The 17359-nt window shown below is 45.3% G+C and overlaps 1 protein-coding gene across 2 annotated transcripts in view; it reads left to right on the forward strand.

Annotated features, from left to right (window-relative positions):
* Nucleotides 1-9743: 9743 nt before the first annotated feature.
* The window catches only part of HAT1 (histone acetyltransferase 1), a 64066-nt gene continuing 56450 nt past the window's right edge, over nt 9744-17359 (forward strand). Inside the window, exon 1 of one of the 2 annotated variants that reach the window (XM_075933628.2) lies at nt 9744-9785. Coding sequence is in view for 1 of the 2 variants with exons in the window: in XM_006138972.5 (XP_006139034.1) it covers nt 10086-10092 (7 nt within the window). In the remaining variant the exon portion in view is untranslated. Of the gene's footprint in view, nt 9786-9940; nt 10093-17359 lie in introns of those variants that run through there. The other variant, XM_006138972.5, reaches the window with a different exon arrangement.

The raw sequence follows: 17359 nt of genomic DNA on the forward strand, positions 1-17359 counted from the left end.
CTGCTATATACCATTGTGTCTGACTTCATTTCCTTCTCTACTGCAGAGCTCATATAAGGACTCCAAAGGTGAGCAGAGGAATGCATGTAGTGGAGCACTCATAGTCTACGTCTATACTACAAGACTCTTGCGGAAAAGCAAATGCAAATGGAGTGTTCATTTGCATAGGTCGGCTCTCATTTGCATTTCCTCTTCCTTTCCCTTTTGTGCAAGCGGTTTTTGCACAAAAAAGCACTGTGTAGACAGCATCTTTTTGCACAAAAAATTTTTTATACAAGAGCCGTTCTTGCGCAAAAGGGTTTTTTTGTGCAAAAAGGTACTGTCTACACAGCGCTTTTTTACGCAAAAACCTCTTGCGCAAAAGGTAAAAGAAGAGGAAATACAAATGAGAGCGTGACCTATGCAAATGAGCGCTCCATATGCATTTGCTCTTTTGCAAGAGGCTTGTAGTAAAGACGTAGCCGTAAGGACACATATCTTGAAGAACCTCAGTTATTGCACAAAGTTAGTAAACTTCTTTTTTCTTTTATAGGTAGGTGCTCCATTCTAATTCACTCTGTTGGGCTATGGCTTCAGAGATGAGGCCAATATTGATGATAATACAGTGAAACCAAACACTACACCAAATACTAACTGAATCACAAGTGATTGGATAATGTTCAGCAAATATATCAGCAGATGCCCTAGTCACTGCTCTGCACATTTATGTGATTGGAACATTATTAAGGAAGGTGATGAAAATGGGCAGAGATCTTGTTTGGGCTCCTGAAAGGGTTTGTAGGTGTAGCCAGACAGCTTCTCCTCCCCCCCCCCCCATCTCATCCATCTTATTTTGCCTCTCTGAGGTTCCTGAAGCATACAGGACAGAGAAGGAGCAATAAAATCAGCATAGTCTATGCTGGCTCATCTGATCCTGAGAAGCTGAAAACATAGATATGAGGAGAGAGCGATTAAGTCAATAAGCTGGCCTCGAGGCTGCGAGAAGTACCCGGCTGGCACCCATGTTGATACGAATACACAGTCTCTGGGAGAGGAATTTCCCACTGAGAAAAGAATGCCCAGTACTTCCAATTTAGTTATCTCTCTTACAAGTGTAAATTAAGTTCACAACTCCCTTGTAAGAACTGGTCTCACATAAGACAGACCAGCACCATTTGGCATCACAGATAAGAAAGAGAAATACGTGACCCCATGGGTATAAAGATGGGTACAGCAGCACACTCACTTTGAGTGTCAATCTACCCTCTACCTGCTGGTCGGGTTAGGTGTTTGACCTCCCGAGGTTCTATGGGGACACCCACCTCGTATTTTTGTCTTTCCTAGGAATTGAGGGACCGGCCCTGGCCTGACACGCTGGAGTCAAGAGGCACAGAACGGGGTAAAAATTGTACCTGAATGTGGTCCTCTGTCTTAAGTGTACACATAGAAGGAGTAAGCTGTTACTTGGTACCATTATTTCTGTTTTTCTATCTTTATCTTCTTTGTAACCACTTTTAAGATCTATATTTTGCTAGCAGTTAAGAAATAGAACAATAGCCATTGCAACCATATGATTTATAAGCTTCCTCAATAAACCTGTAACTGTTTAAGCTTTAACCTGACTCCTTCAGTTGCTGTAACAGAACCAGGCACAATTTAAAAGAACTTCAGCCGGTCTTAAGGGACAGATATAGGGAGAGCTTGGGCGTTTGGATTTGTGTCACTCCCAGGTGGCAGATCCGTTGGGGCACTTCTCAGCCTCCCCCAGGCTGCCCACTGCGAAGGAATCACAGATTCTAGCAGCTAAAATCTGAAGAGTAATGAGCTCTCCCTGTAAACTTATTGGGGCACCTGTCAACCTCCTCCAGGTTGCGCACTGCAAGGGACCCTGGTCTCAGCAGTTGAAGTCTCGGGTGTATAGTATACACACACACCACTCACTGCCCTGACCATCGGTTGGCAGAATTGGGGCACTCGTCAACCTCCTCCAGGTTGCCCGCTGCAAGAGACCCCGGGCTCAGCAGTTGAAGTCTCGGGTGTATAGCACACACACACACCACTCACTGCCCTGACCGTCGGCTGATAGTAGGTCATGCACGTAATAGTAGTAGTTAATGTATTTAGAGAATCTCTCCTTAGAGATTGAGGATCCCTTAGATCTGTTTGCGAAGGAGAGAAATAGTCTTAGAGATTTCTGAAAGGCTTAGTTCTTTCCAAATAGAAGACTAATGCTCACCTGACATCAAGTATGTGCAGTGTTTCCTCCCTTCTATCCCAATGTCATTTGTGAAAGAATGCAGGGTGGATGAATAAGTTGATTTATGTGGAAGATTTATGTGGTTGTGAACAGGTAGCCAGTTAACTGATTATCCAGATCCCTGAGAGCTTGCCTGCTGTGCCCCTGTTTGGGACCACCAGCTAGCAGCCCGCCCTGCACAACTGGCAGCTAGGGTTGGGAGCTGACAGCTAGCCTCGCAGAGTTGAGTACAGGAGCTCCTGCCCGGGATCCCACTTAGTTGATTTAACCAGTTAATTGATTAATCAGGATTTTACATCCCTAATGGAAGACTGAAAAGGTACTTGTGGTATGAATTTGAAATGTGGTCTCAAAGGGTATGTCTATACTTACCCGCGGATTGACACTCCAGAGGTGATCTTCTGGCATTCGATTTAGCAGGTCTAGTATAAGCCTCCTAAATAGAACACTGAGGGTAGCCCTCATCAGCATCTGGTACTCCTACTTTTGTGAGGAGTAAAGGAAGCTGACACTGACAGGAGCATTTCCTCCAGCTATGCATTTTGCGTAGCTGGAGTTGTGTACCTTAAGCAGACCTTCCTGATCTAGTATAGACCAAGCCAAAGATACCTTTTCCTTGAAGAAAATGATAAACAGGGGAGTTATACCACTAGAGTCTGAGCAGATGGCAACTAGGAATGCATTTTTAACAGGGAGTTATAGAATCAAGCAAGTGGCCAAAGGGAGACCTTGTAAGTCAGTTTAAGACAAGGTTAAGGTCCCATACTGGAGTAGCATCTCTGATTTGAGCATACAGGTTACTCATACCTTTAAGCAATGTTTTCATTGTAGGGTGAGTGAACACAGAATGGTCATCTATCTTTTTATGGAAAGTGGTGATGGCAACAAGATATACCTTCACCAAGCTTTGAGATAGCCCTGATTTCTTTAATTCTAGGATGTAGTCTAGCTAAACTGGTAAAGGAAATGATGTAGAGGTAACCTGTCATGATCACAATGAATTTGGAATCTCTTCCATTTGTTAATATATATGTGATGAATAACCATTTTTCTGCTAGGCATAGGGCAGCTAATAGGGAGTTTTGAGAGGGAGTTCTCCAGGTGAAGGAGGAGCGAATAAGGGACCCTTGAGATAGGTGGCTATCTGTAGTGTGTGTTTGTGTTTGGGGGTTACTTGCTAGTTGTCTGAAAGAAGCTGTGTGCTGAGTTTGTGTCTGTCTGTCTGTTTGTAGATTCAAGTGCTGAGCTGTTTGAAGGGAAAGGTTATTGTATTGGGAGGTATAAAGTATAGCTATCCTCACATGTCTGTAAGCACTGCCTTCAAAGCTAGGCAGCTAGAGAGAAGCAGCTGCTGACCAGGAGTCCAGATCTGAAGGCAAAGTCACCACCAGCAGCCCAGACGTAAAGACGGCATAGTATGGTATTTCCATCCTTCTGTTGCGTGCAAAGCTGGGCTCTCAGCAGCTGTCACTCTCTTGCCACCCAGTCTGAGAGCGGAAATAAGGATGACATAGCATGATACTGCCACCCTTACCTCTGTGTTACTGCTAGTGAGACACTGTTTTCAGAGCTGCTGCACTCTGGCCACCTAGCTCTAAAGGCAACACAGAAATAAGCAATACTACAACCCCCCTAAAATACCTTTGTGACCTCTCTGTAGCTTCCTTTTGGGTCAGGAACCCCAATTTGATAATCACCTGCAAAATTAGTATAGTACAAGTAAAAGCACACTCAACACCAGATTTCATTGGGGGAAACCAGTTTCACAATCTGTTTCACATTTTTCATGGTTGTGAATTTGCTGTGTAACAGAACTATGTAACAGAACTTCCTTCCCATTCTCAGAATATTTCATTTCTAAGCTTTGGAACCACTGAGGAGCCAAACTTTGAGCCAGATGTTGGGAGTAATTTTAATTTGAGTTTGATTGGACAGTGTAATCAGGACTCCATTTTGGAAGAAGCCGACTCCATCTTGAATCACTGCTTCTATTTTGAACTTTGTGAGGACAGTTTGAGGTAAACAAGTACTGGTTTGGACTGGCTTTTCCCACCAAAAGGACAGGTTGGCTGCATTTACCTCAGAAGTTGGGCACAGCTGGCGCTGTCAATCACTGTGCTTTCCCACCACAAGATGCATATAAGCACTGCTCCTTCACTTTCCTCAACCACCATCAGAGAAGGTGCTCGGATTCCTGTGGTGCTTCTCCTTATCCTCCATAGCAAGGCTTGGGAAGGATATTTGGGGTACGTCAAATAGGGTCTGTTGTAACCTTAAGAGCCACGGAGACAACATTTCTTTGCCCCTTATCCGTGGTGAAGTCCTGGAAGTGTGGTGAGCCAGAGAAAGCATTCCAGGGAGCAGTGATGTTTCTACAATACCTGTAGCAAAGGCTCAGGACTGGTAGCAGAGACAGTATCGCTGATCCTCCTTTAACATCTATGACATCAAAGGCATCTATGAGGGATTGCCCTAGCGCTCCTCCCAGGGAGCTCTAAATCAGCTCAAGAGTAGTAGGTTGTAGGCCTCTCCTTCCCCTCAGCTACCATAGTCATTACAGACTGTAAGGTTTACTTACCTTTGTTATTGGGATCTTTTCTGTCTTCTTTCTTTCAGCAGATGTGGGTTGGTTTTACAATACTGAGCAATTTGGGGTTACTGTTATCACAGTTTATTTTATGCTGTGTTCCAAATTTTACAATATATTGGTTAAACTAGTTTTGTAGTCTGTCATTATTGGATTAAGATCAATCTGGTGATTAAGATACGGCATATCAGGGGAATCTCACTTCTGGGGCAGAGACATTTACCATCCCTCAGATCCAAAAGGTGGCTAAATCATTTATAATTAATGGTGTTGCTGAGTCTCTAGTAACACAGAGACCTTGCATATTTGGGTGACAAATCTGGCCTGCCTCTTGAGAAAGAATATGAAAAATGGGGTGGAGAGTCACTAATAGACACATTGCCATCTGAAAAAGGTATGGAAAACATATCTGTCTTGGCCACATTGAAACTATAAGAATAACTCTGGTTGATTATTTGTCTTAATTATCACTTTGGATATTAGTGAAATTGGTGGAAACATATGTAAGAGATGCCAATTCCATCTGAGGAAAAAAGCATCATTGAAAGCTTGCTCTGGAGCAGAACTGAGAACATTTCTTGTTTTTGACTGTGGCAAACAGATCTGTCTTTGGAGTTCCCCAATGTATGAATATACTGCAAAGGATGGTAGTGTTTACTTCCAACTTATGATCTTGGGAAAATTTTCTGCTTAGAATAGCCACTGTAGTCATCTGTATGCTAGGGAGGTAGGTTGCTTAGATGCTAGAATGCACCAGATCTATAGTTTCACTGCCTCAACACACAGGGATGGTGATCTTGCTTCTCCCTTGCAGTTTATGCAGAACATACATGCAAAATTGTCAATCAGAATCTTTACATGTTTATCTTTGCTCACTGGTAGGAAATGTGAATAGGTATTTCTGATCACTCTGTGCTCAGTAAGTTGGTATGTAGCATGGGTTTAAGAGGAGACTATATGCTAAGAACAGTGTAGGTGTCCAAGTGGGCTGAGTTAAGGGGAATCCAGTAGAAGTTATAAGGCTCTGCCTACCATTTGAGTGAATTGTTGATTGTTGAAGGCATTGATAGAAATTTATGTAAACTGTATCTTTTTGGGATGTTGTAGCCAGACACGAACCCCATCTTGTCTCCCCCCCCCCCCCCCCGAGAGCAAGAGAAAGGCAGTCAGTCTTTGATGCCCTGGGAACGCAGGTGTGGTGCCTGTCCCTGACTCTACCATAAACAGAAACCCGACAGTAAATGGGCTAGCTGACGACTGGGAGGCCTCCCGTCGCCGTGATGGCTAGTATCAGTAATTGACACGCCTGCACTGTCTCAGGAGAGGAATCTTCGCCCATCACATACCAGAGGTGCCCATTGTCTGCATTTTCCAGGTGTGAATTATGCTTTGCACCCTTCGTGGGAAACTTGGCATTCAAAGCCATTTTTCCTAATTGGCCACTTGAGACCAGGAAGAAGCCTACGTGACCCAAGGGGTATAAAGAGGGGTTTAGTAGCCCACCCCCTTTGAGCTCCAATCACCTACACCTGCTGGCAGGTACTGATTGTCTCCCGAGGTCCATGGGACGCCCAACCTCGCCCTACTTCTTCCCGAGGGATTGAGAGAAAGACGCTGGCCACGCCAAATCTGGAACGCAGGGATGAGAATTGTACCTGCAATGTGTTTTCTTTATGTGTACACTTTAATTGTCACTCTGTTGTAAGTTTAGTTACTTTATTATAGTTTTCTTAAGTCAAGCTGCTTCATTTCTATTGTAAACTGCCTTTGGTAAGGTGATTTAGCTATAAACTTTGGGAATAAGTGGGGTGCCTTCATTCACTTATAAATATATATACACTGAACCAAGTTTCTTTATTTCTTTTCTCTTTCTTTCTCCTATAAATAAGCCAGTGTGTGTCAAGCTTCTGACTTGAACCCGTGCTGCTGTACCCAAACCGAACACAAACAAAAGAACTTCAGCCAGTCAAAAGAGACAGGTATAGGAAGAGCTTGGGCATTTTGGATCGTGTCGCTTCCAGGGGACAGATCCGTTGGGGCACCTCTCAGCCTCCCCAGGCTGCCCACTGCGAAGGGATTTCTGTATCCTAGCAGCTAAAATCTGAGGTGTAATAAGCTCTTCCTATAAACTCGGGGCGTCTGAGAGCCTGTTGGCTGCCCTCTGCGACGGGACCCCGGTCCTAGCAGTAAAGTCACAGACGTTAAACTATTTTTCGGGGCACCCTCCAGCCTTCTAGGCTGCCCACTGCAACGAGACTTTGTGTCTCAGCAGTTGAAGACTTGGGTGTTACACACACGCGCACACTGCCCTGACCATTTCGGCTGACAGATATATACCATTCTGAACCACCCCTGAAGACAACGCGTATGGAATTTGGCATGCTTTATGACAAATGCGCCCACTGCTTGTGACCCAGTAGTTGCAGACAAGTTCTGGCCAAGTTGTGTGGAGTTCCCTGAACTATTGAGATTAAGCTGGCTAAAGTGGGAAGTAGGCTTTGGCCTCCGCTGCATCTAGGTAGACTTCTGTGAATTCTAGCTATTGCACTGGTGTCAAAGTAGACTTTGGGTTATTATTTATAGTCCCAGTCAGAATAACAGAGCTATCGTCTTTTGTGTCTCTCACAAGTTATTGGTGAAGAAACATGCTTTGTGCAGACAGTCTTTGAGATATGTAAATATTATGATGCCTTGTTTGTGAAGATATGCTGCTATCACAGAAAAGATGTGCAGGAATACCTTGGGTACTGATGATAAGAGCACTTTATATTGGAAATTATCTTGACTAAGGTGAAATGGTAAGAATCACCTCTGGGATTGACATATTCTGATATGAAAGTAAGTGTCCTGTAGGTTGAGGCTTCAGAACCAGTGCTCCCATCCAAAGATGGAACTCTTACTGCCAAGATAACCATCTTTAAATAAATCTGTTGAGTGCTCTTTAATGAAGAATGGGTCTTCAACCACTGTTCTTTTTCTGAAACTGTACTTATCAGGAAGTAGTTTTAACATGGTGCTGTCTGTCAGGTTCATTAACAGTGTGGACAACCATTGAATTTGGAGGTGGGTGAGAAAACAATTATAGGCATATAATATTTGTATGCCTGTTTGCATGTATTTGTTCAGTTTCTGCCATATAGTTTTCTCTGGATCAAGAAGACCCTCGTTTATAGGGAGTGTAAGTCTGGCTGATGGCAATGTCTGGATGTCTGCAGGATGTCAAGTAGTTTGTGCTGTTATTCTTTGACTTCTTCAAGTGGGATTTGAAGGAGATCTGCTACCTTCTTAAAGAGGTTTGAAACTGCTTGAAGTTGTCTGCTGTTGGTGGTGGGAGGGCTGCCTTGTCAGGAGATGAGGAAATGTTGGTAACTAGAATGCTTCCTTATCTAGTCTCTTCTCCTGTTCCTCAAAGATCAGCACTTGAGGATCAGGAGGTCTAACTGTTGAGACTGAGGGAGATCATCTTTTTCTATCTTTCTGGGTGATGCTAGAGGTTCTTGAAAATTGTTGTGTATATGCCACCCATGCGTCCCCATGTGGCCACAGAGGTGGTGAAAATGGCATGTGCAGGGGCACCAAACGGGTATCCATTCCAACTGTCTCTTCTGGAAGAAGATTGAAGGTACATGATTCCACCTGGCTCGCTCCTTGGTGTTACAATGGAGAAACATGGATTAACAATGAAAATAAGTCATCCCCATCCTCATCATTGTCATTGCTTGCCCAAGATCGAGCAGTCATGGATGGTGGAATAGACTATCACAGTACCACATGTAAATCTAGAGACCTGGGTGTAATTCATACCTCAGTTATGTCAGTGCCAAGTAATGGTGATTCAGGCATCTTTGAGGCCATCAAGACTTTGGGGAACTGAAATTACGGCAGTACTGGAATATCCATCAGTACCATTGAGATCATTGGAATAGGTGCCATTGAAGTGGAGACTGCCATCTATTCTAGAACCCTAGGCTCTGCACTCTCAGAAATGGCCAGCAGGCATCATTGTAGTCTTTAACGATGCCAGTATACTCAGCAGTAATTGTCTATAACAGACATGGCCAAACTGTGGTTTCTGAGCTATATGTAGCTCTTTTACACTTAGGCTTCGTCTTCACTGCCAGTTCTTCTGGCAGAAAATATGCTAATGAGAAACTCATTAGCATAAGTTGCAATCTCATTGCATATTTTCTGCTGTTTCCTTTTGCTCAAAGGATTTTTGTGCAAAAAGAAGCAGTGTGGACTTTTTTGGTTGTACAAACCCCCCATTTTGCGCAAGATTCTTATGCCTGTCCTGGACTGATTCCATATTGGATGGCTCACACATTATCAACCAACCAACCAACCGATGAAGGTGCTAATGGTTCTTGATGTCAGTGTAGAATCTGGTGTTGGTCATCTTCCTTTCCAAGTGCAAACTAAAGGTTCTTATCAGCCTCTTGTAACTATTTAGTCATTGAGATGCTTCTAGACTAATTGTTGTGTTTTAAGTTTTTCCTGTTACTGAGTTGGCTACCCCTCTGAAGCTTATCTGGACTTCCAACACTCTGGTCATCTGAACACACTTCCAGCACTTCTGAAGCTTATCTGGATCTGGACTTCCAACACTCCTATTACCTGAAGAAGTGTGTTCTGCCCACGAAAGCGCATGATACCATCTACATGTTTTGTTAGTCTTTAAGGTGCTACAACACTATTTGTTTTTTAAGTTTTTGCTGTTACAGGCTAACTTGGCTACCCCTCTAAAGCAGGCTGGTGTAAGTCTAGAGACAGCCTGAGGAAGTGGCAGGCACAAACAGGCAGAAGCAGCTGGATACCATATTTGTAGTACAGCGCCTCCCGGCAAAGCCAAAGCTGTAGGGGGCTGAGCACAGCACTGCGTCCCCTAGCAGGGAGCTGAAGCCACGGGCACCAAAAGCGCCAGAAGCTGAGAGCAGGCCCAGCCACGGACTAGGCATTTGGCTGGTAAGGAGCTGGAGGATTGAACCAGCAATGGAAAAGTAGAGAATGGAGGGGCGGGGTTATGCAAACGAGCCGCTGGTTCGGTTAAACTACAGCGTTCCCAACAATAGAGTTCGTTACCGTTCAGTTGGAGTGAACTGAGCATGCGCACAATCTATAGCTCGGGTCCCTTGATCGTTTGCTTACTCACAGCTAGTTTGTTGGCGAGCGGAAGTGCGTCGCTATGTGCTCACGTCCGGTGTGTGGGCGCGCGGGTTGATTCGGTGTGTGTCCGGGTGACTTGGCTGGTGGCTCTGCTCCCAAATGGCGGGTAAGTTGTGGCGGCGGAAACCAGCGGTGGTGCGCCAGGCAGGGTCCCGGTTCTCGCTCGGGGCCTGCCCTGGGAGGCAGGAGTTTCCAGGCGTGCCCGGTGCCGCTGCTCGCGGGGCTTCCTGCTTCCCCCGGGAGTGCGGGGACCGGCAGCTCCATCTTCGTCGCGTTGTTTGGGGGAAGCTGCCGTGGTCCCGTCGGCGACTTGTTTGCCAGTCCCCGGGGTACGGTGCCCGGTTCCTGTCACATCTCTTGCCCCGTCCCTTGGAGTCTGGGGGTGCGACCCGGTCTCCGGACAGCCCCGGAGGGTTCCGGACAGCCGCGGGGTTAGGGACGTGCTCACCGGGAAGCAGGAGTCCAGAAGATTTTTACGAGCCGATGAGATTCTTGACAGGCGGTCTGCACTCTGCCTCTGAAAAAGAGTTAGGGAGACATGATTTGCAATGGCTCTGCACAATAGGCCCTGGCCAAGGATACGTTTCTGATGGCCTGTTGAGACCATTACAACAACCTTTAAAGTGATAAACATAGAGTAACAGCAATTTTTTCCTTCAGTGCCAAGTAGCCTTTGATATCCTGCATGAAAATTATGGATCTCAGAAACTAGCTAAACTCAAAACTAATATCTTGTTTGAAAATGCTTTTCCCTATTAGAAAAAAGTTTTCATTTGAAACTGAAAATGGATGGCCTGAAATCAGAGGAAAATCTTTTGTGCAAACTTCAGCTAATTTATAAGATGGGTTTTAGACAGTGTAGGAAAAATATACTTTTACCATTTTGTAAATCTGTGGCAGAAAAATAATTTGATTTAGAATTGTTTTTAAGCTGTTGTTCTTGGTAAGTTCAGGTGCATGTAAGATGGGGCAATGATTGTGTACACTAGAAATGTGTGAGATGCACAAGTAACTAGGTATCAGAAATTAATTCAAGTTTTGGAGTTATTTGCTCATCATTATTCAATGCTTTATGAGATTTAGGCAGAACTTTTACTGAAGTTCTTTTACTGCCCAGCTCAAGGGTAGTCATGACTTGCAAAAGAAAAACAATTGCTCTTCAGGGATGTTAAATATGGAATAACTGACTAATTGAATAGTTGATGCATTAGTTAATAGGGCGCCTCCAACCTTTGAGCTGTAGCAACAGCCCCAGTGACACATCAAAGGTGCAAGTGCCATGTGGAGCCCAGGGTCAGCTGGAGACTCTCCATGATCCCAGCTGATCCCAGGCTCCATGTGACGCTGCCACTTCAAAATGCTGTGTGCAGCCTGGGGACACACCCCAGCTGGCCCTGGACTGCAGGCAGTGTTGCCTTCTGATAGAGGCAGCAGGGGGGACGGGGAGAGCGACTAGTCTGTCGACTGTCTTTATTGAATTGAATTCCAGTTTCTGTTCAATCTAGATTTCACAGATCACAAGCGGAAAAACTAAAGATCTAATAAGAAATGCATTTTCTCACATAATAAAAATGTAAATGTTAAGCATCTGAACAAATGTTTGTATGTAACCTTTATAATAGTGTATCCTCCTGGCTAGTAAAAAGCAGGACCAGACTTAGTATAGAGCAGGGATGGGTAAGCTGCAGCTTGCCAAATCTCTGGATGCGGCCTGTGGGGCACCCTACCCAGACCCTCAAGCACAGAACAGCCCCATGCTGCTTTAGGTGACTGACTGCTCCCTGTAGCTCTCTGCTCTGGGTATCAGAGGTAAAGGGAGGCTTCACACATTGCCCCTGTCAGTCCCCATAATACACGAGGTTCGAAGGGATGCCGGAAAGGATGAGACCACAACTGGGGGTTTTAAAAAGCACAAACTGATTTTATTTTGATGGCGCCAGACAATCATCAGAACAAAAATTAAACAGATTGCCAGACAACACAAAACAATTCCCTGAGGCTTTTCTAAATCACAATAATTCCCAATAACTGCCCAGGGGTTAGGAACAGTTGAATTAACACTGGTATTGTTCATAGTGCTGATTATTTACACAACTTTATACAAGGAAACAGTAAAAAAACCTAAACCACAACTATTTATAAACTAACTTAGTAACTTTTTAGCCACTATCACTTGACAAGCAATAAGGACAACTAAAAATCAATTAGTATAGGGATGATGGCAGGGGGAGGGGGTTATACCAGTTCTGGAGACAGCAGGAACACCAGTACCGGTCACATGCTCATAAACTGTCTCCACTCGGGTCGACCAACTCGGAGTACGCTCAGTAAGACTCGAGAGCGGGCGGTGCAAGGCATCTGGGTGACCAGGCCAGGCATTCACTCAATGCGAATCCCCCATGAGAGAGGGGCTGCCTGCCTGTTTTATTGCCTGTGAACTTATCACCCCATAGGTTGGTTTTTGCTGCAGTGGGTGGAGTAGCAGGCCTGAGCACAAGTCAGCCCATTGGCTGATCTTTCACTGCAATGGGTGGAGCGAGCAGGGGAAGATTATTAATTTACATGCCCTTATATGGAAAACACTCCACCTCACAGACAGAGCCCCCTATACCAGCCTTAGAGGTATTACAGTCTATGGCTCCCTGCGACGGGCAGCCATTTCTGATGTTCTGTCAGCCATTTCTGATGTTCTGTCTCGGACAGCCCCCACCCCCAGCACAATTTTTCAGCTCCTATTGGCCAGTTTCTGAGAAATTGTGCTGGGGTGGGGGTAGCTTGTGAAGCCTCCCATCTTCCCCTGGCACCCAGAACAGAGATCTGTCTTGAGGTCCTGCAGGGCTGCTGGTGGGAACTGCTTAGGTAAGTGCCTCCTAGCCAGGGCCTGCCTCTGATATCCTACACCCTCCCTCACCCTAAATCCCTGCTCCACATCACCCCCCCCCCCCCAACTCTATGCACCACTCCTGCACCAGGTCACCACTCCCTCCCTGATCCTGCATCCTCTCTTATATTCCTTCTCCAGGCCAGAATCCTCTCCTGAACCCAACCCCCCTCCTTGACCTTTTACCCTATTTCCCTGCTCCATGTTATCGCCCAAACCCTCTGCACCCTTTCTTTCAGGTCATGACTTACTCCTGGATTGTACATCCCAAATCTCTTGCCTCAGATCACGACAATCCCCTCCTTCACCCAAACTCCCTCTCAGACTCCCCACACTCTGTCTCCTGAATCCCAGTCCTGTACCCGGAGCTCCCTTCCGTGACCAATCTACGTCCCAGACCCCACATCTCCATATAAAAGTGTGGCCCTTGACCACTTTCCAAAATCTTGGAGTGGCCTCCCTATCAAAAATTATAGCTCATCTCTGGCATAGAGGCTATATTTATTTGCAAATATGTATTAATGATTAGCAGCCAGTAAGAATCTACCTCTTCAATTATTTTTCCTCACAATAGCACAAATGAAGAAAAAGGCTAAATCATTATTAAAATTGGTGATGTAAATCAGTCTGCCCCAGAGAGGTTCATATCCTCTGTCTCTCTAACGTTGGGTCATTTTATGAACACCAGTGCAATGTGATGCATAGATTTAAGTACTAGGAGGAAGAAAAGCCACTATCTCCTAACAATAGCATTATATTTTGAAATGTATAGACTCATAGCCTTCAGGGCAGACGAGACCATTATGAACACTGCAGGGGTTCTCAAACTGTTGATAATTGTGGACCACATCCAAAACTACCTTTATGGCCTTGAGGATGTCACATGAGTCACAGCTGTGTGCTGATTGGCTTACAGTGGCTCACAGGCTTCAAACTGAGAACCTCTGAGTGTGACCTACACATTGCAGACCAGATAACTTCACCTACCCACTCCTAACAGATCCATAACTTCTGGCTGAGTTATTGAAGACCAAAGGGACCACTAAGATCATGTAGTTTGATCTTCTGTTAGACACCTATTTCTGATCTGAATGTATCTGTCGGACCATGTTGTACCCTTTACTGTGAAATTGAAGAGCTCGTTGACCTATATTGTTCTTATAGATTGGGGGTGGGGAACCTAAAGCCTGGGGGCTGGATCCAGGCTAGCTTCCCCTAAGACTTGGGCTTTCTTCCCCCAGCATTGAGGAGCCCATGCTGGTACTCCTGCCTCATTGTGCCCCACCCCTTGCAGCTCTCCCCGTGGGGCTGGAGTCCCAGCTGCCTACTGTGGAGGCAAGAACCCAAAGCCTTGCTTGCAGGCCAGAGTCAGACAAGCCAGAGCTGGATCTGATCCATGGGCTCTGCCTAGTAAGGGAGGAAGCGGCTCTGTGTGCTGCCACTCCCTCTGTCCCTGGCTGACACAGTAGAAAGCTGCCTGGAGGCTTTTCCCCCACAAAATCTACTAGCCTGGGCCCCACTATGCTCTGGTGTGCGAGGGGAATACAGAACTGGTTCTTTGTACTACTTTGTTCTTTTTTGCTTCTCATTTCTGTGTGGCCCCCAACTGAATTTTCTGTGCGTCAGCAGCCCGCAACCTCCAAAATATTCTCCCCCACTATAGATACAGGAGGCCCCCAACTTGTGATGCGATTGGTTCCGGAGGAAGCGTCACAAGTTGGGAGTGTTGTAACTCGAACCCACATTTACGATAGGTGCTGTGCGCCATCATAAATGTGGGCCAAGGACGTAAGTTGGTGGTTTCCGGCCCCTTGTGCACTTACAAAAATGGTTATAAGTGCGGGGGGGGAGGGTGTCTGAACTTGGGCGGTCGCAAGTTGGGGGCCTCCTGTATTAACAAATTGTGATCAAGTCACCCTTCAGTTTTCTCTTTGTTTAGCTAAATAGACTGAGCTCCTCGAGTCTCATGATAAAGCATGTTGTCTAATCCTTTAATCATTCATGTGGCTCTTCTCTGAACCCTCTCCAATGTGTCAATCTTGTTGGCTTGTGAATACAGGCAGTCCCCGAGTTACGCGGATCCGACTTATGTCGGATCCGCACTTACGAACGGGGCTTTCTCGCCCCGGAGCTCGCAGGCAGCGGGACCGCCCAGAGCGCAGTGGTCCCACCACCTCGACCTCTGGGGCGAGAAAAGCTGCTCCGGGTGCCCCTGGTCTGCTGAAGACGGTCCCCAGCAGACCAGGGACACCCGGAGCAAAGCTGCAGCGGCGGCGGGGTCCCGTGCCTCTGAGGCTTTGCCAGAGCAAAGCCTCAGAGGCGCGGCACCCAGCTGCTGCTGTGGCTTTGCTCCCCTGGTCTGCGGGGGGGGGGGGGGGGCGCAGCTAGTGCGCGCCCCCCTCCCCCCCCCCAGCAGACCAGGCTTTTGTTGTGGACCCTGGGGTAGAGCAGCTGGGGTGCTGCCGGGTTGGCCCTGTAGGGACCCTACCTGGCAGCCCAGCTGTTCTGTCCCAGGCTCGAGATTCAGCCGCTGTTGAAACTGATCAGTGGCTGATTCCAGGAAGCTGGGGGCAGAGCAATTCTGCCTCCAGCTTCTTGTAGTCAGCCCCTGGTCAGTTTCAGCAGCAGCGGCTGAATCTGGAGCAGTTCCAACTTACATACAAATTCAACTTAAGAACAAACCTATAGTCCCTATCTTGTACGTAACCCGGGGACTGCCTGTATCAGAAGTGGACACAGTATGCCAGCAGTGGGTGCACCAGTGTCAAATACAGAGGTAACAGCCTCTTGCTTCTACTCAAGATTTCCATGTTTATGTATCAAAGGATATTTGGCCACAGCTTTGTACTGGGAGCTCATGCTCAGTGGGTTACCCACCCTACCCCCAATCCCTTTGAGTGATTGCTTCCCAGTGTAATAAAGCACAGGTGCTAAAACACACTTGGTGTAATCAATAGTCCATGAGAAGTTCCTCTTAGTGGTGTAGTTTTCTCTCCCTAGGCCACACATGCTTTCACATGTATTCTTTTGTTTCAAATAATTGTTTATTGCTAACTACATTTTAAAGATTTTGTCTTTATGCAGTTATGAATCTATGTATATAACACAAGACCTGTGTCAATGTTTCGTCACTCTTCACTATTATGCTGCTCCTATTTCATAAAATGAACCAAATCCAGTCTGAAATAGAAATTTGAGATAAATACAAAGGAACTTACAGGAAAGTTTCGATTCAACATCATGACACAAAACCATATCTGAGATTTCTTGATTCATGATTGTGTGCATTTAAATAAGTATATACAGCTGTTGTTAATTAGCATTTTAAACCACTTTTACTACAGAAGAGTGCCTTAAAAATGGTGAGTTTAGCTATTCTTTATGATGAGGCTTTTGTGCTTACCGAAAGAATGGAAGTCATACAGCTATAAACTACAATTTGCCCAATAGACAAATTTTTCAGTGGATGTTGCCAGGGTATATGTCACCATAGCTTCCTTGCTCAGGAGTTTTACACCCTAGGTGATTTAACTATGTCAACCTAAAATTAAAGCATAGATTGGGCCTAATACAAGTACAAGAAAACTGAAAACTGGATGTTTACAAAATCTGATGTAAGAATAAATGTCTCTAATAAAATTCCATTCTTTGTCCCTAAAGGGACACCAGCAACTTCAAAAACAAACAAACTCTGAATATTTAACAAGCATTTTCCCAATAGGTTTATAAGACAGTTAAGTTTTTAAAAGGTACTCGAAATACGACGAGACATCTTTAAACTGTTTGATGAAAAATCTCTCCACTTGGTAGCTTAGGTTTTACACGATGAAAATTAAACTTTTTCACTTACCAAATGTTCTGAAAATACAGTAAAAACCCAGAGGTATAGTTTGTATATGCTTTGGTACAATAGAAGCATTTTTGGTACTTGTTAATTTTTGGTCTTCCAGGAAAAATAATACAGACTGGACCTGAATTTCTAAAGCTAAAATAAGCAGAAAGAAACCTGTACTTTCTTATACAACTTAAAGAAACAGGGACCATATCTTAAGAACTTAATTAACCTCTACCATGATCAAGTACCAGTCTTGGTTTGAACTTCTGGGTGCTACTAAATAAGAATAATTTTTTTTCTTTCTTAGCAGCTCAAATTTTAAATAAATAAAAAAATGTAACAAAAATAATGCATGGCTGCTAATAGTTTCTGTTTTACTATGAAGTTTCATAGTCTTGGTGTCTACCAATGCAACTCTTGTCAGGAGAATCATTTTTAACATCAGTGTTCAATGCTCCATAAATCTCTGCATATTTACTATTACAGGCAGTCCCCGGGTTACATGGATCCGACTTACATCGGATCCCTACTTACAAACGGGGTGAGGCAACCCCACACTAGCTGCTTCCGCCCAGTAGACCAGAGAGACGCGAAGCTAGTGCCCCCCCCCCCCCCCCCCAGCAGACCAGGGAGACGCGGAGCAGCTTTTCTCAGCAG

Source organism: Pelodiscus sinensis, chromosome 7 (assembly GCF_052426305.1).
Source record: "Pelodiscus sinensis isolate ZL-2025 chromosome 7, ASM5242630v1, whole genome shotgun sequence".
Taxonomy (NCBI): Eukaryota; Metazoa; Chordata; order Testudines; family Trionychidae; genus Pelodiscus; species Pelodiscus sinensis.